General features: G+C 39.4%; 1 protein-coding gene across 4 annotated transcripts in view; it reads left to right on the top strand.

Moving 5' to 3' along the window:
• HTR7 (5-hydroxytryptamine receptor 7) overlaps positions 1-14,091 on the top strand; it is a 65,593-nt gene extending 51,502 nt beyond the window's left edge. The window contains exons 3-4 of one of the 4 annotated variants that reach the window (XM_050959520.1): positions 7,454-7,506; positions 12,376-14,091. In XM_050959520.1, the coding sequence (XP_050815477.1) occupies positions 7,454-7,506; positions 12,376-12,488 (166 nt within the window). In that variant the 3' untranslated portion in view covers positions 12,489-14,091. Of the gene's footprint in view, positions 1-7,453; positions 7,508-12,375 lie in introns of those variants that run through there. The other 3 variants (XM_050959521.1, XM_050959523.1, XM_050959522.1) reach the window with 3 other exon arrangements.
• The last annotated feature ends 11,335 nt before the right edge of the window (positions 14,092-25,426 follow it).

The raw sequence follows: 25,426 nt of genomic DNA, 5'->3' as shown, positions 1-25,426 counted from the left end.
CATGGCCAGAGGGCAGCAGGAGAGTGTTAGCAGGGAGCCTTATTCCCTGCAAGGGGAGGAAGGTTTGTTATAGATTAACTAGAGCACCTGAAGCCAATTAGAGCACCTGAAGCCAATTAGAGCACCAGCAGTCAGTCATGTGATAAAACCCCCTGCTTCAGCCAGACAGTGTGGGAGTTGGAGCAGGAAGGTTTGGTTGGAGCAGAGAGCAGTTTGAAGGAGTTGGAGAAGAGAACAGTATTGAAGAGAGATGAAAGTTTGGAGGAGTGCTGCGGTGGGCTGAGAAATCCAAAAGAAACCCTAGGTAAGGGGCACCTGGCTTGTGTAAAAGGAGGGCAAGAAGCCCCTTCCCAAGCTGAAGGGCAGGAGAGGGAAGTAGCCCAGGGGAGGGAACCGCTAGTTCAAGTGGTTCACCACAAACCTCAGGGCCCCTGGGTTGGGACCTGGAGAAAAGGGCGGGCCCAGGTCCCTCCCTCTCCACTCCCATCCTCAAGGACACTAGTGGGGTAATTAAAATACCGGTTCAGAGGCAAGCAATGGTGCCCTGAACCTTCCCCAAAGAAGAGAAAGCGCGAGACCCAGCATAACAGTACCAGCAATTTGCCACAATTGCCACTGACAGCATATTTTAGCTGAACAAATGGTAGATGTGTACATCTGCAACTTGGAAGACCAAAAGTATAACCTACAATGGGGGTGTTCCCATTAGGTAGGAAAGATTTTAAAATGTTCCTAATGTTAAACATTCCCACTATAGGATAGACTTGTCTCTTACCAATATGCATATTATTGAACCAGCTATGGAAAGTCCAAACAGCATCCATTTACTCCTTGTGGTACCAAGATCAAATACTTCTTCTTAGAAAGCTCATTCACTTTCCTGTATTTCCTGGAATATTCTCTTTCCCAAATTTATATTTACACTCCTAGGGCTCCAGAATTCCTTCCTAGTTAAAATTATATAATCTCTGACTGTAAGGAAAAGTGGGGCCAAATTCTGCCCTCTTTTAAACCAGAGGTATCTGGTGTAACAGAGCAGAATGTGGTCCATGGCTTTGGAATTTGGCTAAGATTATGGCTGAAACAAAGACATGCTTTCCTTCTCCCGAGAATGCTCTCTCACTATCTTTACTGCTTTTAACTAACTAGCTGTGTGAAAAAGCCAAAGATGTCTAGTAAAACACAAGGTTCCAAAAATCCCAGAGGAAATGATATCCTTAATTAACAACTTAGATATCTCTTCAGTGCCTGTTGAGGCAACATATTAGCCTAGTTTCTGTTTAGTTAACACTAAAGTTGTGTAAATAATGGGAATCATTATCCACAAATATTTACTTACATTTGAAAGTGAAAATGCTTTGTTTGTAAACCACTCTTGTGTTTACTTTCCATGTGCATTCCACCAAATGAGTTTTACTTGCAAGAATGTGTGCAGGAACTACATTTTAAGCTCAAAAGCTGGAGTATGTAGATACTTGATATGGAATTCTGTTTGAGGTTCAGGTTTTCCAGGTCCCATTACCAGAGCCCAGGTACATAGGCAATTAATGTATTCTTGTATCCAGCAACAAATTCTGAATTGCTTGCTCCCAGAACTGTTCAGTCTCCTTCATTCTCCATGGCTCCTGCCTACTGGACAGGGGCTTGTACATCCTGATTTGAAAAGCAGGGGAGTCACTGTAGGTTGCATCTCTATGATTAGGGCTGCTCTGTGCAGGATCTCTATGGTTAGACTTTCTCAGGACTCACAGGGTATGTCTACACTGCAATATAAGCCCAAGGTTCAAACTCAGGCTCAAGCCTAACCCCCCTTCCATCTACACACAAATTGCGCTAACTCTGGCTTGGGCCCAGGATCCCATGGGGTGGAGGGTCTGAGCCTCAGTCAAGCCAGGTACCAGGGATCAAGCACTATGGCTTTGTTCTGTGGATGCAGCCCCACTGGATTCGTGCTCTGGGAGTCTCCACATGTGCCCTACACGTCTGCAGGCTGATTTTCTCTGTCTTCTGGACAAGCAAGTTTGGTGGACCATCAAGTTTTCCCACACTGCACTGCAAACAGGGCTACAGCAGCCACATTTTGGGAGGGTGCTAGGAAGTCTGGGATATGGCTGGTTGGAGTCGGGCCCACATAATGCAGTGTAGACAATGGAGCTCAGGATGGGACCCAGGATTCAACAATTCCTAACCCAGGGTTACAAGTGTGCATAGACACTCAAGCCCTAGGTTTACAAACGCAGACTCTGCTAACTCAAGTTTTACTAACCCTGGGCTTACATTGCAGTGTAGCTCTAGCCCCAGAAACCCAGCCAGACATTGAGCCTAGGGCACAGTCCCTTGTAGCCAAAGACTTGGAACAACAACTAGAGTGCTCTAGCAATAACTAGGGATCATTAAGTAGCCAGGACCACCCCCACCTGAGCCAGGGCCAATTGGGAAGCACCAAGATCCTACTTGTTTGGATTTTCTCCCACCTCCAGCAGCCCACCAGAACCTGGGTTTGGTGAGTGTCAGAGCACAATATAAGACCTATTTGTTTAACCACTCTTCTGGTTAACTGATAGATTCAATAAATAGCAGAAAGTGGAGATCTGTTGTTGAACCTTTGAAACAGGGGTAGGCAACCTGTGGCTGGCATGCATGCCAAAGGCAGCACGCAAGCTGATTTTCAATGGCACTCACACTGCCCGGGTCCTGGCCACCAGTCCAGGGGGCTCTGCATTTTAATTTAATTTTAAATGAAGCTTCTTAAACATTTTAAAAACCTTATTTACTTTACATACAACAATAGTTTAGTTATATATTATAGACTTATAGGAAGAGATCTTCAAAAATGTTAAAATGTATTACTGGCACACGAAACCTTAAATGAGAGTGAATAAATGAAGACTCGGCACACCAGTTCTGAAAAGTTGCCAACCCCTGCTTTGAAATGAAATAATTATAATCTGTTTTTTTCCAAGTTATTTTTAAAAGTTTAAAGCCAGATATCTATCATTTTATAGTCATTTGATCAAAATAAAAATAATTTCTCACTTTCTCTTCCTATCCAGATATTATTTTATTATCCAATACCACACAGAAGCATAGATGTGCCAAATAATCTGAAATAAATGTACTGCAGTTATTGAGTTAAGGGTGTTTATGAGTAAATTTATACTGCAAAGTTTTATCATTTTTCTCCCTTTTCATGTTCTAGCTTTGTGGTATATAACAAGCATCCAGTATATATAAAAGAACATTGTACTATTTTTACTATTCAACATAGCATCTCTAGAGTACTGTTGAGGTAAATTTAGGGATAGTTCAACTAAGACTCTAAAATGCAGGACACAAGAATACCAAGGAATCTTGAAAATGATGCCAATTATTTTGTGCATAGCTACTACCTTAACTTTCTATTTGATTTTTCTTGTCTTTCAGGAAAAACTGCTCAAGAGATAAACTTCTCTCAGGGAAAGCACAGAAAAAAATTATCAGCAGATCCTGTTCATAGCTCACCATAGATCTTAGGTTCTTTTCTTGTTCTTTAAAAAGAAAATCTTTCTTTGTCTATTGGTCTTTGTACAAGAAGTACATGCTAATAGTATCATTATTGCTGTTATCTTGATTTTTTTCTCTAAATAATCATTGCCACACATGAGTTTGGTACAAACACAGTATTGAATCTTATATTTTTTTTCAGTGTTCATTTTCTATATATCTTAATAATGGTAGACCAGTAGCTGTTAACCTTTTTCAAACCAGCACCTCCTTCAGCCACTCTCCCAAATAACCAGGACCTTTTCACATTGAGCAGTATGGGAAGTACAGAGTGTTTGCAATCCCATGACACATGTTCACAAACCCTAGACTGACATCCCTTGCTGTAGACAAAAGGCAGTCTGATCATTTGCTTTCTTGTGGATGCTGATGTGTGTATATATATATATATATATATATATATATATATATATATATATATATATATATATATATATATATATATATATAGACAATGTAGGAAACATTTTAAGACTTAGTGAAGCTCTGACTTTTTTCATTAGTATTATCTTTGTCTATCATTTATGATAGTTTTATATATAGTTCTAATTGAATGAATAGTCCCAGAATCAGAAATACATATTGAAATACCCAAGTTTCGAGAAGAAAGAAAGCCCACTGAGAGGAAACCTGCTACACCTCTACCCCGATATAACGCAACCTGATATAACACGAATTCGGATATAATGCGGTAAAGCAGTGCTCCGGGGGGTTGGGGCTGCGTACTCCAGTGGATCAAAGCAAGTTCAATATAATGCGGTTTCACCTATGAGATTTTTTGGCTCCCGAGGACAGCGTTATATCGAGGTAGAGGTGTATATTGTTATAAACTATTGACATACCAGACTGGATAAATATTTTGCTCTTAGTTTTAGATCTACTCAGTCAATAAAAGATAAACAATTCTCTCTTTTTAATACAGCAGATGTGTGGACTTTCCTTATGTGTGGTCTTGTTCGTTCCAGAAAATTGTGTTTTACAGTATGTTTAACTTTTTCTTTCTACATAAGAGAGAGCTACTCTAACAAACTTGTTCTCTTATTTCTAAGAGTGCAAGTATTAAAGTCTATCATGAATTAACAGAATGCAAATGACTAGACTCAGTAACTTAAAACACACAATAATTTAACCTCGTCTGTAAAATGGGGATAATGGTACTGATCCCCTTTGTAAAGAGCTTTGGGATCTGCAGATGAAAAGTGCTCTTTAAGAGCTAGGTATCAGTAGTAGTATAATGGAGCCAAGCAGCATTTTAAAAGAGGACACTCATACAGTAATAGGGATCATTCAGTCACAAGAAAAATACATACAAAAGGAGAACAAACATATGCTTCATACACATACTATGGAAAAAAGTTATTTTCAGCCTTATAGAACATGGCAAGGAAATAGAGATCATAGGGACCTCGATAGATCATCTAGTCCTGCACTGAGGCAGGACTAAGTATTATCTAGACCACTCCTGACAAGTATTTGTCTAAAAATCTCTAATGATGGAGATTCCACAACCTCCCTAACTAACTTATTCCACTGTTTAACTACCCTTGTTGTTAGGAAGTTTTTCCTAATATCTAATCTAAGTCTCCTTTGTTGCAATTTAAGCCCATTATAACTTGTCCTGTCCTCAGTGGTTAATAACAATTTATCACCCTCCTGTTTATGTCCCCCAATTAGTCTTCTCTTCTCCAAACTAAAATCACCCATTTTTTCAGTCTTTCCTCTTAGGTCAGGTGTTCTAGACCTTTAATTAGGGTGACCAGACAGCAAATGTGAAAAATCGGGATAGAGGATGGAGGCTAATAGGAACCTATGTAAGAAAAAGACCCAAAAATTGGGACTGTCCCTATAGAATCGGGACATCTGGTCACCCTACCTTTAATCATTTTTATTGCTGTCCTCTGGACTTTCTCCAATTTGTCCATATCTTTCCTGACATGTGGTACCAATACTCCAGTGGTGCCCTTATCAGTGCTGAGAAGAGTGGAAGAATTACTTCTTGTGTCTTGCTTACTATACTCCGAATACACCCCAGAATGAGGTTTGGGTTTTTTGCAACAGTATTACATTGCTGACTCTTATTTAGTTTGTGATCCACTAGCACTCCTAGATCCTTTTCTGCAGTAATGCTTCCTAGGCAGTTATTTCCCATTCGTGCAACTGATGATTCCTTCCTAAGTGCAGTAATTTGTATTTGTCCTTATTGAATTTCAAACTATTTCATAGAATTTCTCCAGACAATTTCTCCAGTTTGTCAAAATAATTTTGAATTCTAATCCTGTCCTTCAACTGCTCCCAGCATGATATTGTCCAAGAACTGTATTAGTGTACTCTCTAAGCCATTATCTAATAATTTACAAAGACATTAAATACACCCAGGACAGATCTTTGCAGGACCCCAGTCAATATGCCCTTCCAACTTGACTGTGAACCACAGTTTTCCAACCAGTTGTGCACCCACTTTAGAGTAGGTATGTTTAGACCAGTGCTTCTCAAAAACTAGTCTGTGGGCCAGCACCATTCCCTGAGATCTCCCTAACACAATTTAGAAAGGCAGCAAGCTAGTCCCTGGTATCAAAAAGGTTGAGAAACACTGGTCTAGGCTATATTTCCCTAGTTTGTTTATGAGAAGGTCACATGAGACATTATCCAAAGCCTTACTAAAGTCAATATATCACACCTGCTTCCCCCTTAACCACAAGGCTTGTTACCCTGTAAAGAAGGATATTCATTTGGTTTGACATGATTTGTTCTTGACTAATCCATGTTCACTGTTACTTGTCACCTTATTATCTTCTAGGTGCTTACAAATTGATTGAATATTTGCTCCATTATCTTTCTGGGTATCAAAGTTAATTATACTGATCTGTAAGTCCCTGCGTTATCCTATTCCCCTTTTTTTGATAGGCCCTTTTCCAGTCCACTGGGATCTCTCATGTCCTCCATGACTTCTCAAAGATAATTGCTAATAGCTCAGAGAGCTCTTCAGCCAATTCCTTAAGTATTCTAGGATATATTTTGTCAGGCCCTGTTGACTTGAAGACATCTAACTTGTCTAAGTAATTCTTACCTTGTTCTTTTCCTATTTTAGCCTCAGATCCTACCCCATTTACACTTATGTTCCCTATGTTAGTTATCTGATCACTACTAACCTTTTTGGCAAAAAATGAAACAAAAAAAGGCATTTAAAACCTCTGACATTGCAGCATTTTCTGTTATTGTCTTTCCCACATCATTGAGTAATGGGCCTACCTTGTCCTTGGTCTTCCTCTTGCATCTAATGTATTTGTCAAATGTTTTCTTGTTACCTTTATGCCTCTAGCTAGTTTAATCTCATGTTGTTCCTTGGCCTAATTTTGTCCCTATATGCTTATGTTTGTTGTTTTAAAATATATTCATCCTTCCTAATTTGACCTAGTTTCCACTTTTTGTAGAACTTTTTTTGTTTCACATCATTGAAGATCTCCTGGATAAGCCATGGCAGTCTCTAACCATTCTTCCTATCTTTCCTCTGCACTGGGGTAGTTTGCTCTTGTGTCCTTAATAATGTCTCTTTAAAAAACTGCCAACTCTCCTGACCTCTTTTTTCCCTTAAACTTGCTTCCCGAAGATCTTCCCTACCAGTTCTCTGAGTTTTTTAAAGTTTACCTTCTTGAAGTCCATTGTCTTTTTTCTGCTGTTTTCCCTCCTACCATTCCTTAGAATTATGAACTCTTATCTTTCATGATCACTTTCATGTAAGCTGCCTTCCATTTTCAAATTCTCAACCAGGTCCTCCCTATCTGTCAGAATCAAATGTAGAACAGCCTTTCCTCTTGGTTCTTTCTCCACCTTCTTCAATAAAAAGTTATCTTGAATGCATTCCAAGAACTTGTTGGATAATCTCTTCTCTGCTGTATTATCTTTTCAACAGATGTCTGGGTAGTGGAAATCCCCCATCACCACCAAGTCCTGTGCTTTGGATGGGTACGTCTACACTATAGTATTATTCTGATTTTACAAAAACCGATTTTTGGAAACAGATTGTATAAAGTCGAGTGCATGCGGCCACACTAAGCACATTAATTCGGTGGTCTGCGTCCTTGTTCCGAGGCTAGCATTGATTTCCGGAGTGTTGCACTGTGGGTAGCTATACCATAGCTATCTCATAGTCCCCGCAGTCTCCCCTGCCTATTGGAATTCTGGGTTGAGATACCAATGCATGGTGGGGCAAAAACAGTGTCGCGGGTGATTCTGGGTAAATGTCGTCAGACAATCCTCCCTCTGTGAAAGCAATGGCAGTCAATCATTTTGTGCCCTTTTCCCTGGATTTCCTGGGCAGACACCATAGCATGGCAATCATGGAGCCCGTTCAGCCTTTTTTCACTGTCACCGTATGTCTGCTGGATGTTGCTAACAGACGTGGTACTGCAGTGCTACACAGCAGCATCCCCTTGCCTTTGCAAGTTAGCAAAGACGGTTACTCTTTGCTCTGCTGAACCATCTACTGCTTTGCAAGTTGACAATGATGGTTGCCAGTCGTGCTGTACCGTCTGCTGCTGTCATGGGTGCTCCTGGCCAGCCTCAGTGAGGTCAGCTGGGGGCATGTGGACAAAAATGGGAATGACTCCCCAGGTCATTCTCTTCTTTAAGTTCTGTCTAAAGGGAGAGTCAGTCCTGCCTAGAATATCAGGCAAGCCTACTAAAGAACCAGAGAGGCAAACGGCCTTTCCGGGTCAGAGCCCCAGACATCCCGCAGAAATGATGAGCTGCATGCTATTCTAGGGGGTGCCCCTGCAACAACGCCACCCATTGCTTCCCTCCTCCCCCACCCCTCCTGGGCTACCATGGCAGTTATCCCCCAATTTGTGTGATGAAGTAATAAAGAATGCATGAATAAGAAACAGTGTTGCCTTTATTGCCTCTGCAAGCAGAGATCAAAGAGGGGAGGGGAGGGCAGCCTCCAGCTGCTATGATATTCCAGGCAGGAGTGAATCTCTAGGAGACAAAACTTAAAGAAGAGAATGACCGGGAGTCATTCCCATTTTTGCCCAGGCACCCCCGGCTGACCTCACCAAGGCCAGCCAGGAGCACTCACGGGACGACGATGACGAATATCAGTCAAACTGCACCGTCTGCCATCTGCAAGGCAAGGGAAGGAAAGAGGATGCTGCTGTGTAGCGCTGCAGCACCGCATCTGCCAGCAGCATCCAGTAGACATATGGTGACATTGAAAAAAGGCGAGAAACAATTTTTTCCCCTTTGTTTTCAATGGGGGGGCTGATGACATATACCCTGAACCACCTGCGACAATGTTTTTGACCCTTCAGGCTTTGGGAGCTCAGCCAAGAATTCAAATGGTTTTCAGAGAGTGCAGGAACTGTGGGATAGCTACAGTCGTCAGTTGCCCCTCCCTCTGTGAGCGTCCATTTCATTCTTTGGCTTTATGGTACTCTTGTCTCAGCTTCTTAAGGTTCATGCAGCACTGTGTTGAGTCCCTGTTGTGGCTTCTGTCCCTCATAGCCTTGGAGATTTTTTCAAATGTTTTGGCATTTCATCTGTTGGAACAGAGTTCTGATAGAACAGATTCATCTCCCTATACAGAGATCAGATTCAGTATCTCCCGTACGGTCCATGCTGGAGCTCTTTTTTTGATTCTGGGACTGCATGGCCACCCGTGCTGATCAGAGCTCCATGCTGGGCAAACAGAAAATAAAATTCAAAAGTTCGTGGGGCTTTTCCTGTCTACCTGGCGAGTGCATCTGAGTTCAGATTGCTGTCCGGAGTGGTCACAATGGTGCACTGTGGGATAGCTCCTGGAGGCCAATACCATCGAATTGCGGCCACACTAACCCTAATCCGAAATGGCAATACCGATTTCAGCATTACTCCCCTCATCGGGGAGGAGTACAGATATTGGTATTGAGAGGCCTTTATATTGAAATAAAGGGCTTCGTTGTGTGGACGGGTGCAGCATTAATTTGGTTTAACGCTGCTAAATGTGAAATAAAGTTGTAGTGTAGACCAGGCCAATGATTTTGTTTTAGTTGTTAAAAAAAATAAAAGCCTTATCCACCTCTTCTTCCTGGCTAGATGATCTATAGTAGACCCCTACCTTGGCTTCAATCTTGTTTTTATGCGTTTTATCCTTACCCAGACACTTTCAAAAGGTCTGCCTCCCACTTTTGTTTCAGTGCAGGTTTCTATGTCTTTGATATACAAGCCAACACTTCCTCCTTTTTTTTCCTGCCTGTCCTTCCTGAACAAGCAGAACCCTTCTATAACAATATTCCAATCATGTGAATTATTCCAAATCTCTACAGTGATTGGACACTATGTAGAAATATAGAGCTGGATACATACAAGCGAACAATTGTTCTTTCCTAGAAAACATGTAAATACTACAGTGATAATAACTACACATCTCCCTATGATAAATAGATTGATTTGCCTCCACTAGAGACAAGATTTTGTTAGTGAAGACTGATTAGTTAAAGCATGCTTAATGGAAGCCTGGCAGAGTCACTATGGTTTAGTAGTCTATTAAGAGATTTGAGAATTTTCTGTAGAATCTTACCTTAGCATGAATTTACCCTGATGATTTGATTTGTCTTGTATGGTTGGGATTGATTCTCTAAGGTCTACACAAGCTCTTTGTGGCCCCTCTTAAGGAATGTACCTGGGAGGCCCTGATATCTGCACTGATAGTTTAGGATTTTAAACATGTCGTGGAAGTCAAACAGCATGAGAGAGAACTTAAGGATCACTGATTGTATACATAGAACTGACAGATCCTATTATTCAATAACCATTGGAGTTCTTTTCAGCAATGCATGGATTGCAGGAATGTTTCATATGCAGACTTTGATTTAGATTTCTCTTTGCTATATTAAATGCTATAAACAGTCATTTAATATAGCAAACGCTATGAAAGTACCGATAAGGGTGTCTAACTTTTAACTATAAAATCAAATTTAGAATTAGGAGAGTTAATCTACAGTATCTGTTATTCCAGATTTTCTGTTTCACACAGAGTATATATAACTTGCTCCAAATTTTTTCTCTCTCTCTCCCTCACTCTTACCCACCACATCCACAAATAAAGATCAACAGAACCAGCAATGTCTGAAGTCACTCTTATTGACTTCAGTGAGTGTGCATCTCTGAGGGCAAATATTTGGTCCTACAAGTTGAATTCATTTCAGATGTATGCAATATATAAGCAGAAAACAAACAGAAAACTTCCTTAGGCATGTGAATTCAACTAAAGCAGACCCTGAATATTATTTTTATTTAAATATATATATATAGATATATAAATAAATGAAACAACCTATTTTTGATTATTTCATTCCTCCATATCTAGTTTTGACCTTGGATATGATTATCTGGTTAGTTTTTACAATTAATTGCTTATGTCTTCTCATTTTAACTAACAATGGAAATAAACTTGTTTGAAATCTATTTCTGCATTATATCCCACTGTAAAATTGCTTTTCTTGTGTTATCCTTTGTTGGTCTTCAGGAATTGCCTCCTTTTGTTCAATTTATTTCCTGTTTGCTAGGATGGGTTCATGTGCTGAAATACTTGAGAGTTAATGAAATGATTGACTGTTAAAGGCCTGCTCCTGCAGCCTGTGCTGATGTGAATAATCCCATTGATTTCAGTAGGAGTAGTCACATGAAAAAGGGCTGTGCTCAAGCCCAAAGGTACCACTATGCCTATGGCATGCTGAGAGAGTTGAGTTTAGGCTGTTATGCAAACCAAACTCAGAAATACTCAGCTGTTTCAGTTTTTAATTTTCAGCCTTACTGTTGCACTCATGTTTTTTATTTATTTTTTTATTTTATTTTATTTTTTATTAGTGCCAAATCCTGGATCTCAACACAATGTCCAAGTGGCTGAGGAAAGACACTTCCTGTGGGACAGAATGATTGGTGGATCTATGTAGTCACAGATCCTCTACCATTCTCCAAAAAGCACTTGATTCTGAATTCAGTGAAATTACTTATCTGATTAAGTGCTTTCCTGGATCAAGGCCAGAGAGCTCAGCATCTTGCAGGGTCAAGCCCCCAAATCCCTGCTGGCTGGGGTGCAGGAAGCCCCCATGGAACAGAACTCTGATATGTGCAGAGACTGATGACCCCCTGCTTCCTTTTCCATAGCAGAACATTACTAGTTCCACTGGGTTGAGTTTCTCTACATCATCAGAGGAGGGAGCAGGATTTGGCTCCATTGATCATTAATGGGACAATGTTGCAGCTAAGATAAAATGTGACATTATTTTGTCGACAAATATTGGGTGTGAAGTTATTTTTGCAGAAGTTATGTAGATAAAGGTCACTTTGCAAAATCAAGAAAAGGATTCTCCATCTTGCTATGGCCCCTTTACTCAGCTTTTGTGCCCAGGAAATTCTCCTGTCATAAGAACTGAGCGGGACAACCACAGGTTGTCTTATGAGGCCCCCTCCAGAAGTCCTGACATAGGCTGTGTATGGCCAGAGAGTAGAAGGGCAGGCCAGGGGAGGGCTTTAGCAGATGCTGCTTCATTAGTTTTTGGACTGCTGTACCTTAGGGTTGTCCAAATTATGCTAAGGGCCTTTTTAGCCCTCATAGAAGCCCGGAATTGGGCAAGCACAAAGGTGACCTTAGCCACCCACTTCCTTGGGCCTCAAGTTTTGTGCTGAACTTCTGGGAAAGAGCTCTAATTCTTTAAAAGCCTAATCCAGTTCCCATCAAGGTCAACAGGAGGCTTTCAGTTTATTTAAATAGGAGTTAGATCAAGCCCTGTAGGGGATGCTGTTACATTTTCCGATCTAATTCATTGTGGGTTGTGTATTTTTTTCTTAAAACAGGAGAAACTCTGATTACTCAAGAAAAAAGAGTCATGACTTATGACCAAATGCACAGCGAAGTAATCAGATATGGCCAAGGCACGACTGGGGAAGCAAAAGTAATGAAGATTTAGCCTGAGAAGAAATGGAGGGGTTATGAAATGCACTTAATCTTCTTTGAATGGGAATGCTTAAAAAATAAAATAAAAATCAATGAGCTTGATGCATTGTATTAAATGTATTTCTCATGAAAGTGGTGACATCTCTCATTTATTAGTGGGACAATTGCTATTGTGTACAAATGAAAATAGTTTTCTGTTTGAGAAAGCCAAATCATTTTAGCAATAAGCAGTTTGACGCTTGAGGGAGAGAAATTAACTGAAATCCAGAAAGACAAGACATTGTACAGATCTGCACCTTTATCAATGAATGTAAACAGAAGAGAGCATTCATTTATGTTTCTCATGTTTGTGGGTTACAACATTGCTATTAATATTCAGGGATCACCGGTGATACAGAATGTATTTTGTTTTACTACAAAATGACATTTTTCAAGCAAACGGTGGCAATGTAGATGCTTTCAAGCCTTGTGTTGAAAATGTTCTGTGTGTCTGAGCTAAAATCCAGAAAGGCAACAATAAAAGGCTGATTTTTTTAAAAAGTGGCCCTTTGGTACTAAATGGCAAAAGCCTTGTCTAGTTATATACCATTGACACAGGTGGTTGGTCTTTAAGATAAAAGTGGAGCATAATTTGTTGGTTATCTCAGACCTTTCAGTAAAAATGCTTCTCATGGATTTTATTATGATTAAGTCCAAGAGACAAGAGCAGGATGTATATATTTTACACAACAAAAGGTTAATTTATGTCCTTTCTAAGTGGTGATTTTTGATGTATCACAATATATAGAGAAACTAGGATGTCTCTTTGTTCAAGTAACTGCATAAAAGATGGGAGGATTTCAACAGTCCCTGCTTGCTGTTTCCGAATAATATCTATAAAAGCACCCTTTTTACTTTGAATCGCATCTGTTCAGTTGAATTTCATGAGGGTATATGCTGTTGTACTGATGATAATTAAGTACTAGAGTAGCCATTGTCACTGTATTAAAAGTCACCAGGACTCCATTCAGTACCTCATCAATAGGATTAGTCACTGTGAACCCCACATTTTAAATAAAATAAGTGCCTTTGGTAATTCACTTGGATTTCCCAAGAGGTACATAGTGAGAACAAATAGATCTGTACAAAATTCAAGCATGTCAGTGATAAAAGTTTTGTTAATCCTTAAATATTTAATGTGAGAAAGTTTATTGTAAGTATTCAGTGGACCAAATTCTGATCAGTTACAATGGTATCGATTTCAGTGAAATTACTCTGAATAAAGTCAGATCAGAACAAGGTGCAACAGATAAAACTAAGGATAGAAGATTTAAGGGAGAAGAGGGACTCACATAAGTGACAGTAAAAGCAAATGCCTGAAGATTATTTCTTCTTCCGTAAATGCAAAACAGAATGAAAAAGGATATCTGTAATATTCTAAAGCTTAGCTACTTCACAGACACTGAAGCACCTGTATTCAGAACAAAGTGGAATGTCACGCTTTCCTTTTAGATAAAGTTGTACCAAAACCTTAACTTCAGATTTAATAGAGTAATTGTACATTATTAGATTCATTATTTAAATGAATTTTTGTAATATGTACTAGTATTACAATTTTCTGTGAAATTCACTGTAAATATTGTGACATTAAATTTAATCAAAATATATTCTATTTGTAAATGTTGTAAGAGAAATGTTATCTGAGGGGTAAGAAGCAAGGAATGCTTCAACAAACTGGTGGATGGGGAGCTACAATGAGGAAATAGGTGCTAAATGCTTTTGGACCAACATTGCTTGTGAAAACACAAGCAGTAGCAAATCTGTAATATAATTGTGTTGCTTCAGCCAATGATTTTGTTTTCATTTTGTCTAACAGATTTTAAGAGACTGAAATGGCACCTGCCTAACAGCCATTAGTGCCTTTAAAAATCCAGCCTGAATTTCCATCTCTTTGTTAAATTAGAACAATGATCCCTTAGAATAAACACCAGTAGCATGACCTGCATTATTTTTCTAAGAAGAAGAATATCAAATAGAGTATGTACTGTGAGCCAAGTTTGGTATTTCCCTATCCCCAGCATGGGAGAGCTGGTGGAGAGTATTGCTTCATAGTAGGTTACAATTCCACACCTTATTATCACTGCCATCCGACAACAGTCAATCAACTAAACAATACATCTGGGTTACAAAGAATACTGGAAATCATAATATACTGATATTTTATCATGCAATGCAGAGCTCATTATTCCAGGTGTGGCCTTCCTACAATCTCATCTCCTGCCATACTGAGCAGTAGATGGCAGAGCTTACTTTGCTAATGAGCGATCAAGGCTTCCCTTAAATACCTACACACCTAGAATACATTAATTAAATCATGTGCCCAACATACCACAGGGTAAGAAAAGGAGTGTACAAAAAATGCCAATGGGTAACTTAACATCTGCATAAAATGACACTTGGCACTTCTCTGATGCCTTCCATCTGCAGATCTCCAAGTGCTTTACAAACATTAAATCAAGCCTCACGTAAGGTGGGCTGGTATTATCCTCATTTGCCCCAGGAGTAGAGTAAGGGTTTAAGTGATCTGTCCAAGGCTGTAGCAAAGCCAGAAACAGAACTCAGGGTTTCTGGCTCCAACATCTGTGCCTTAACAAAAAAGAAGACTTCGCTGCTTTTCCTTTCTCATATTAGTATTTCACCAGCTCTAGATAGGGTGACCAGACAGAAAATGTGAAAAACCGGGATGGGGGTGGGGGGTAATAGGAGCCTATATAAGAAAAAGACCCCAAAATCAGGACATCTGGTCACCCTAGCTCTACATAACTTGTAAAATGGCTGAAATTTATTGTAGAGTATAATTATTCTGTTAGTTTTTGTGGAGTAATGGTCTGAATTTGAATTCTGAGGGGTTACACTGATATGTGGGTGAATTTAAGACACCTTAAAGGGGCCTGATTTTCAAAAATGCTGAGCACTTGTGCTATGAAAATTAGGTTCCTTTCAGATGTCTGAAGTTGGCTGCAGACACAAAAATGGGAGGGACTCATGGTCAGTAGTCACTTTTAGATATGCCAAAAATACAAATGAACCAACAAATAAGGTTGGAGTTTTCAAAGGCATCTAGGGGAGTTAGGTAACCAAATCCCCTTAAATATTAATTTGATTAGAGTGCCTAACTTCCTTAGGTTCCTGGGAGAACCCAGTTTAAGTACATACAGAAGATTCATCTGATGAAGTGGGTATTCCCCCATGAAAGCTTATGCTCCAATACATCTGTTAGTCTATAAGGTGCCACAGGACTCTGTCACTTTTTACAAAAAATATAAGATGTTAAGATGCAATGTTAGGCTCATGCCTCTTTCAATTTCTTTCCCATCTTAAAAAAAAAACCCTTTATACTTTCACTCACAACTATTTCACATTTGGGGACAATGTATACCTTCAAGTCAGCAGCACTGCTATGGGTACCCGCATGGCCCCACAGTATGCCAACATCTTTATGGCTGACCTAGAACAACGCTCCCTCAGCTCTCGTCCCCTAACGCTCCTACTCTACTTGTGCTACATTGATGACATCTTCATCATCTGGACCCATGGAAAAGAAGCCCTTGAGGAATTCCACCATGATTTCAACAATTTCCATCCCACCATCAACCTCAGCCTGGACCAGTCCACACAAGTGATCCACTTCCTGGACACTACAGTGCTAATAAGCAATGGTCACATAAACGCCATCCTATACCAGAAACCTGCACATCTACCAATGTGATATATGCCATCATGTGCCAGCAATGCCCCTCTACCATGTACATTGTTTAAAACCAGACAGTCTACGCAAAAGAATAAATGGACACAAATCAGACATCAAGAATTATAACATTCAAAAACCAGTTGGAGAACACTTCAACCTCCCTGGTCACTCAATTACAGATCTCAAAGTCGCAATACTCCAACAAAAAAACTTCAAAAACAGACTCCAACGAGAAACTGCAGAATTGGAATTAATTTGCAAATTAGACACCATTAAATTAGGCTTGAATAAAGACTGGGAGTGGATGGGTGATTACCCAAACTAAAAACTGTTTCCCCATGCTAATTTTTTTCCCTACTGTTACTCACACCTTGCCAACTGTTGGAAATGGGCCATCCTGATTATCAATACAAAAGTTTTTTTCTCCTGCTGATAATAGCTCACCTAATAGCTCACCTTAATTAATTACTTTCATTACAGTTAGTATGGCAACACCCATTTTTCATGTTCTCTGTGTATATATATATATCTTCCAACTGTATTTTCCACTGCATGCATCTGATGAAGTGGGTTTTAGCCCACAAAAGCTTATGCTCAAATAAATTTGTTAATCTCTAAGGTGCCACAAGTACTCCTCATTCCCTTTACACTTATATCTGTTCTCCATTTTGCTTGAATAAGTGATATACTGAACCCATATTTCCTCAGACTACAATTTGTGCTATACTTTCTTTTCTGTTGCTAAATTAGATGAGCATCATGTCCATTTTGCAGTAGAGAATTCCAGATTTTTAAACACCTTTGGTTTTTTACAAGTCTACGGAGACCGACCAACATCATGCTTCCTGAACCTCCACACCTGTGTTTGAGTTTACAGGATATTTTTCACCATGCTATTTTACATTTAACTTCCTTTTCCCCCCCGTCCCCCAGACAAGAGAGTATGACTTTCTTTCATCTTTCTACCTAGATAATTATATTGCACTCTTCACTGATGCATCTAAGCACTTTTCAAAATTACATAAATCCAGACAAGTGGTGTACAAACAGACCTAGTAGTACTCACTCTCATTTTCTTCTGTCAAAAAAAAAGGGAAAAAAAAGGTTTTTAATATTTAGTAATATAATTATCATGTTTTTAATATTAGGATGGAAAATCTATGGCAAAGAGGAGAGTCTTGCATTTTGTCTTGAAAACCGTCAGGTTTGTGGTCATTCTTGTGGAAGGCACTGGTGGAAAGGAGTTTAACAGAAGTTGGCTAGCTACTAAGACGTATCTGTCACGAAGTGCCTTCTAGTTACCGTTGCCATTAAGGGTTCCATTGTTCCTGAAGATCACTGCTGCCCAGGATGCTGCCCAGTGATCTTCAGGAACAATATATATACAGTTCATCAGATGCATGCAGTGGAAAATAGAGGGAGAGGTAACCTTTGAGATGTCCCAGGACCAGCCCATTGAGCACACCGAAGATCAAAGCCAGGGCTTTAATCTTGAGCCAGCATTCAATAGATAGCATTCAAAGTGATTGGAATGAATAAACCAGTACTGTTATTGACCTGAATGTGTCAGAAGGCAGGATGCTGCATCCCCCACTAGTTGAGGTTTCTGTAATGAATGCAGAGCATTGCAGTAATCTAATCTAGTTTGAAGGTTATAAATGCATAGATTACAGTGGCCAGGACTGTAACTGATAGGATGTGGCATGATCTGCTGGCCAGTCAAATGTGGAAGGCATCATTTGTTCCCTGTTCTATTTGGGTAGCAGCTGTGAATAAGCAATCTGATTTTTAAGATCCATTTGAAGGCCCTTTTACTCTATCAGAGGGGTATATGGGAGTGTGATGGGGCTTAACCACATCACCTCCAATTAGTCATGCTCTGCACCTGGAGAGGTGAGTAGCTCACTGGCTCCCAGCCAGAGGGGGCAGATCTAGGCCATACTAAATAGACTAAAGGAGCTTAGTTGAGGGAGATGCTGTAAAGGAGACAGGCCTCTCTGGCTGAGAGAAGCCCAGGGTTATGGGGTTAGCATATGCTCCTGTGAGGGAATTGCTGAGATAGGGTTTGTGCCAGTAGAAGGGAAGGATTTTAGTAGCCCCAGGGGCTAGGAATTATCCAGGTTCATTAGGTCTTGTTTGGGATACTCTGAAGGTAGTTTGAACGTTGTGACTTGGCCGAATGGCTGAGCCACAGAAGATTGGGAGCCAGAGGCTGAGCCAACAGGAGGCACTGAAGTCAAAGACAGCAGCAACATCTCACACTGATGCAAGAGCATGCTCCAAGGATGGGTGAGAACTATCACAGGGTGGCTTAGTGTAACTCGGTATCAGGCCCAAAGTGTTCAGGAGGACATGCAAGCTGCTTTGGTGATGGTGCTTACTGGCTGGATCACGTTGCTGCTGACACCAGCTGTAAATATAAGAATACTCTTCACCGAAGCACCCCGATACTAATACATCACTAAAGTTCTGCTGAAGTCAATGCGGTTTGCCAAATGAAAAGTAACTGATAGTAATGACACATTCTGATCTCCAGAAATAGAGAGGAAGTTTGATAGTTTCTTTTTGTTTTCAATCATCCAATAAAACCATTAGAAGGAAGGAAATAAATAGAAATACTGTTTGAATTGATAAATACATCTTGGTGGCTATTTTTTCTAGAAATCTAATTAATTTATTCTACACACGACTGAGCCAAAGAAGTGGTGTTCCACTGAGTTAATCCTACCTTTTGAGTAACATTTTGTCCTGTTAATCTGTGACATGTCAAGTGATTAACCCTAGTTGTACTGACACACAGACCAAGGGAGAATTCAGAAGTGGTGTTTAGAATTTAATGATAGGAGAAAAACAGGATGCATGTGTCAGAAATGAAGACAAATATCAAGCAGATATAAAGCAATAAGACAGCTGTGAAAATATTTAAGATGAAATGGGATAGTATTGATTGGAAAGCAAATTCTAGATGAAACTAAGCTCATAAGCAAAAAAGACATGACAGTTTGGAAACCAAAATCTTGCTTATAATTACTCTGGCCACATTTTATTTAGAGAATTATGAGGAGAACTGTCTTTCCTGTATAAGAGAGAATGGAAAGAATAGGAGGAATACCTAAAAATATGAAATTATCTTGGCAAAAACAGGGAGTTCTGGCCGGCTTCTTAGTTGCAGGAGGCAACCAAACCAAGGAGTTCTTTCTCATGGCCTTGTTTGTGTACATGATCTGGGTTATCACAATCATTTCAAATAGTTATTCATTCCCAGTGTCAGCCCAGCAATACCATCTAACTGAACGAAGATTATGGCCTATGATAAATCAAAGTTAGTTAATTATATTGGCACGCACCTCTGAAGTGGTCCAAGAGTTTCAAATGGATCAGATGTGAAAGGGTAAAGAAAATCTATCCCTGTCCAAAGAGAAGTTTAGCTCAGCTAGAATGTAAATTGGCTTACGTATGAGATGAAATCCTACCCTTACTAAAAACAGTGAGAGATTTGTTATTAACGGCAGTGGAACTAGGATTTTTCCTATGAATTTTGCTAATCCTGAGTTCTAGTCTTCCTCCCTATATTAATGTACTTTCATTTGTTAAAACCATGTTGAAATAAAAAATATTTAAAGGCAATTTATAAAAATATTTAAAAACCAAAGTATACTGAACTAGAAAAGCAGCAATGTCTGAAACACACTATATTTTTTAAAAAGGTTATTTATAAGTATGTAGCTGCTTGTGGGAGAAGAAGACAGGCAATTGAGCTGGCATCCCTGGCAGAGAAGGCAAGGGTTGATGGCTTGATAAGCTCGTAGATCTGATAAGTAGGGGAGGGATAAATAATGAAGGGCCTTAAAAGTAAAGACAAAGAGTTTGTATTTGAATGGGGAAGCCGGGCAGGGAAGAGAGATGCAAAGAAAGAGAGATGATGTGATTGGAGTGACAAACCAGGAAAATGTTTCCAGCAGCAGCATTTTGAATGAACTTGAGGGAGGCCATATGGCAGGCATTGAGGCCGGAGAGAAGGAGATTACAGTAGTCAAGGCATAAGATGATGAGGGCCTCAACAACAGTCTTGGTAGTTAGGGCAGAAGGGGAGACAAGAATTTTAAAATTTTCTTTTGATAGAGCAGTAAGACTTTGACACTGTATGACATAACTAACTGAAACTGCATAACACTAAACTAGCTGCCATGCACCACTATAATTTAGTGCTGTCAAATCCACAATTAGTTATCAAAATTAGACATTTTTCAGTATTGTAGCATTAGAAAGAAGTGATCCTTGCAATGCTTTAATACTACAGAGGAAGACATCAGATGAGGACTAAGATGTAATGTCCAGCCATGTTTTTAACAAATCTTGGAATACTGGGGAACATAAGAATGGCCTGCTGGGTTAGACTAATGGTCCATGTAGCCCTGTATCCTGTCTTCTGACAGTGGTTGCTGCCAGATGCTTCAGGACAATTATTGAGTGATCCATCCCCTATCATCCAGTCCCAGCTTCTGGTAGTTTGAAGTTCCAAAAGACTGGTACAACATTAGCTTTTCCCCCAGTATTTAAAAGGGTTAAATAGGATGGCCTGGTTGATTATATGTTGGTTAGTCTGACATTGAGATCCAGGGTAAAATCATGGGATGGAATCAGTAAAGAATTAAAGGCTGGTTCCAAAATTAATGCCAGTCACATAATGACATGGAAGATAGGTCCTGTCAAACAAACTTGATATATATCTCGGAGATTGTGAGTTTGACTGATGAAGATAACTGTGTTGACATAATACACTTAGGCTGCTACAAGGCATTTGACTTAGTCCTGCATGAACTTCTCATAAAATAGTCAGCACTATGCAAAAATCAGTGTAGCTCATATTAAATTAATTTAAAAATTAACTGATCTCAAAGTCCTCATCCTCTTAAGGGGTGCTTTTAGTGGGGTCCTGCGGCGGTCTGTTCTTGGCCCAATGCTATTGAATATTTTTATCGATTTATGTAGGAGAAAATATAAAATTGCTTGTAAAACTTGCAGATGACACATAAAATGATGGAGAAGTAAATAATGGTGACAGGTCAGTTATATAGACCTATCTGGATTACTTGGTAAGGTGGGATCATTTGAATAATTTATATTTTAATACAGTCAAATGCAGGGTCATATATCTAGGAACAAAGGTCACTGCAGCAGGGTATTTCTGGATCTGGCATGAGAACTTCATATTCCCTTTCTTGGGAACTGCACCAAAGTTCTCATGTTTGTCAAATAATATCCCTTCTCGTGATGTGGTTTATTAAAACAGCATCACAGTTCAAACGTCAGCTTAAATCAGAATAGGGGTGTGTGTGTGTATGGATATATGTAGTGAATTATATATACTTTATATAATTATAAAGGTTCCTTCCCCAAAAAAACAGTTGCTGCTGCTCTGTATTTCCTCTGGCCAATTTTTCTTAAGGATTCTACTCCTGCCCTTCCTTGAAGGTAACTCCAGCCTGGCCTTTGCATCTGCATAGGGTGGAGAACTGCCACCCCAGTCCTCTCTGAGTCTACATCTCAAGCTGGTCTCCCTTCACTGATGAAGAAGGTTCCCTCTTATAAGTCTCACACCAGGTTAACTGGTTACATTGATCCTCTGGCTCAAGTGAAATGCTGGCTCAGGCCCATCACCTGGGGACAGATAACTAGACACAGACAAGGCTGAGCTCAACTCCCTAAAAGAGTCAGGCCACCCTGTGACAATCACATTAACAAGATGGGGGACTGTATCCTGCAATGTAGTGACACTGAAAAAGACTTAGCTGCTGATCCATCACAGACCCCTGAGCATGACCTTCAGTATAATACTGTAGATAAGAGGTTGAATGTGATCCTTAGATGTATAACCAGAGGAACAGTAAGTAGGAGGAGAGGGGTGGTTTTGCCTCTGCATATGGCATTGGTGAGACCATTATTGGAATATTGTGTCCAGTTCTGATCTACACACTTTTAAAAGGATATTGAAAATTTGGAAAGGATTCAGACAAGAGCTATGAAAATGATTTAAGGTCTGGAAAACCCGCATTAGTGAGCCACTTAAGAAACTCAATCTATTTAGTTTATCCAAGAGAAGGTTAAGACATGACTTGATCATGGTCTAAAAGGATTTCTTTCAGTACACACCTCTTAAATCTTGCAGAAGGCAAGTTGGAAGCTGATGCTGAACAAATTTGGACTACAAATAAGTCACAATTTTTTAAACAGTAAGCATAATTAATCACAGGAACAACTTACCTCAGGCAATGATGGATTCTTTATCACCCAAACTTTTTAAGTTGAAAAGAACATTACGGGCTTTATGCAGAAATTAAGGGGGGAAGTTCTATGGCAGGAGATCAGACTAGATGATAACGATCCCTTCTGCCCTTGAAAAAAATCTATCAACCAACATCAAATGACATGCTGAATAAATCTCCTGTGGAGTATAATCCTGTTAAAGTTTGCTATTTTTCTGAAAGAACAGAATCTAATCTTTGATGTTTGAGTGTGTGTATGTATATAAATAAATGATGTGCATACTTGATAGTATAGAGGTTTATTCCTAGGAATGTGGGATTGCTTCATAATTCAGAGAAGTGAAAGCCACGTTCAAGGTAACCTCTATGCCAATAAAACCTGTTCCAGAAAATATTAAAGCACTGTCATGTTTGTTAAGCCATTTTATAGTGTAAGGTTTATGGCTTTTTTTATTGGGATTATTTTTGTATCTATCCTCTGTAATGCTGGCTTCTCTTAGTACTATGGATCATACTGTAGAAGTTGTGGGAGAGAGAGAACAATCAATTCTATTTTTAAAACTTCGAATATACTTTTTCTATTAAATAGGTGGCCACAATATAAAGGCACACACATTTTGCAGTGCTCTAAAACTACAGCCAAATGCTTTATACCACTGAGAAGGGGAGAGTCCCAATTCTTTAATGGGATAAAGGATCTGTTGCTAGTTGAGATGTTTCTATACTGAATCATAGAAATATAGAGCAGGCAGGAACCTCGAGAAGTCATCGAGTCCAGCCCCCTGCACTGTGACAAGACCAAGTAAACCTAGACCATCCCTGACTTGTTTTTAAAACACTTCCAATGATGGGGACTCAATGACCTCCCATAGAATTTCAAAGCTTAACTACCCTTATAGTTAGAAAGCTTTTCCTAATATTTAATGTAAATCTCCCTTGCTGCAGCCTAAGCTCATTACTGCAGTGGACATGGAGAAAAATTGATCACCATCCTCTTTATAACAGCTTTTAACATACTGGAAGACTGTTATAAGTCACCCCTCAATCTTCTTTTCAAAGGACTAAACATGCCCAATTTTTTCAACCTTTCCTTATAGGGTTGGCACACATAGTGACTTAGAAAACAGCCTGGAGTAACACAAGAAATACATATTGATGCTGTTTAGAATAACAGTCTAACTGATAAAGTGTGCCAAAACACAGGCCGGAGGAACTAGCTGTTATGTGTGATGTGGGGATGGCTATGGGACGCAGGCAGAGAGAGATTTATCCCATAAGCACTTTAAGGGAGGCTTTTTTCCTGTTCTTTCTGCCTCTTCCACCTCCCTTTCCCCAAACCTAATAACAAGATGTCATCTCACTGTGCTCCTAATTTCATAAGGAGTCAGACCAGCTGTGAGGAAAGTAAAAGAGGAAAGTTGCAGAAAGTGTAAGACAGCACAGCTGGTCTTCTCACACATTCCACAGCAACTCACTCAGCAGTCACCACAGCACCTATGGTAGCCATCTAATGTGTACGCTTCATTTTAATGAGAACTAGTGACATATGTGAGCTGCATTGTGCCACATACTCAACATACCTGGAGATACTATATCAACATCTACCCATAGGACATTCTGATTGATTTACTTCAGATCTGAGCATGAAAAAAAAACTATACTGCTAAAGTAAAAAAGAAGTCTCTTTTGATTTTCACAAGACACATTGATTCAAGTTGCACAAAATAGTTGCATCAAAGCATGAAAAGCCATATCCATGTGTGATGTAACACAAGTCAATCAGATATAATGTGACAAGAATAAGATACTCTGGATTGTTTTAATAGATGAGATATTTTATTCATCATTTCAGTGAACTGAGTGTTCAATATGCAAATAATTCAAATAGAATTCAACTGGCACTCTGTATATTTTTGAAATTCATAAAACATTTTCCTTGATGAGACCAAAACAAACCTTTAGACTGTTAACATAATTAGAGAACCTATTTGTCAAAAATAGCTTAAAGAAAAACAGGTATGCAAGGAAATTAATTCCCAAACCCTTCCAATTTTGAATGCCTGTGACAAAAATGTTAAATACCTGTGGCTATAAAATATGAATCTTCATTATAACCAAAAATGATGATTGCCACATCTGTAACAAATGATACACATTGTGGAGGAAACAAGATTAGTAGGAAGGAGAAATGGATTTCTGATGTACTTGGTACTAAGTTGTATTCTGCCCTTACTTACAATATTCAGACTTATAGAGAGATTAAATGTTAATGTAGGTAGCATTTAAAAGAAAATTACTTTTATACAATGCACTACAAAACTCCCTGAATGGAAACCTCTTTGCCATGTGGCCTCTTTGAACTTACATACTTTAAAGAATAGTGAATACATTGGCTGAGGCGATTTTAATTTAGATTAATAAAAGACAAGTAACTCTGATTTGGTTAAACTTCACTCATTTGATTAAAATTCTCACTATAGTAAAACCCAAGATACAGAAAGCTATTTAAATTGACTGGATAGTGTTGAATAACTCTGAAAGAATAAGAATTAGGAAGTTTTAATGAATTCCTTGAAGGATAGCTCCTACGTTCCTTTGGCACACAAAAGTAGTACTGACTCTGTGTGGATACAAAGAAATGCAGATTCAGGGCCCAAGGGCTCAGTATAGTGCTTATCATGAAGAGTGCTGACAATATGATTCACACTCCAAAGCTGCAGGTACTCGGAACCTCTAATCATCAGGCCTTAAATGAGGAAGACTAAGGAAGTGAAATTCTTTCCTGTCCTACTTACCAGTTCCCTTCCCTGCCACATTCCCGCTAGTTCACACCCTGCTTCCACTTTGGAGCAATTTTTTCCAACTCTAACCCATCCTTCACCACCAACCACATAATATAAAAGTATTGTATATCTCCATGATTTTACACATTGATCTGAAAACTGTCTGACAATC

Source organism: Gopherus flavomarginatus, chromosome 6, assembly GCF_025201925.1.
Source record: "Gopherus flavomarginatus isolate rGopFla2 chromosome 6, rGopFla2.mat.asm, whole genome shotgun sequence".
In the NCBI taxonomy this organism is placed as follows: domain Eukaryota; kingdom Metazoa; phylum Chordata; order Testudines; family Testudinidae; genus Gopherus; species Gopherus flavomarginatus.
The sequence above is the reverse complement of the archived record's forward strand: the minus strand, read 5'-3'. Positions and strand labels throughout refer to the sequence as shown.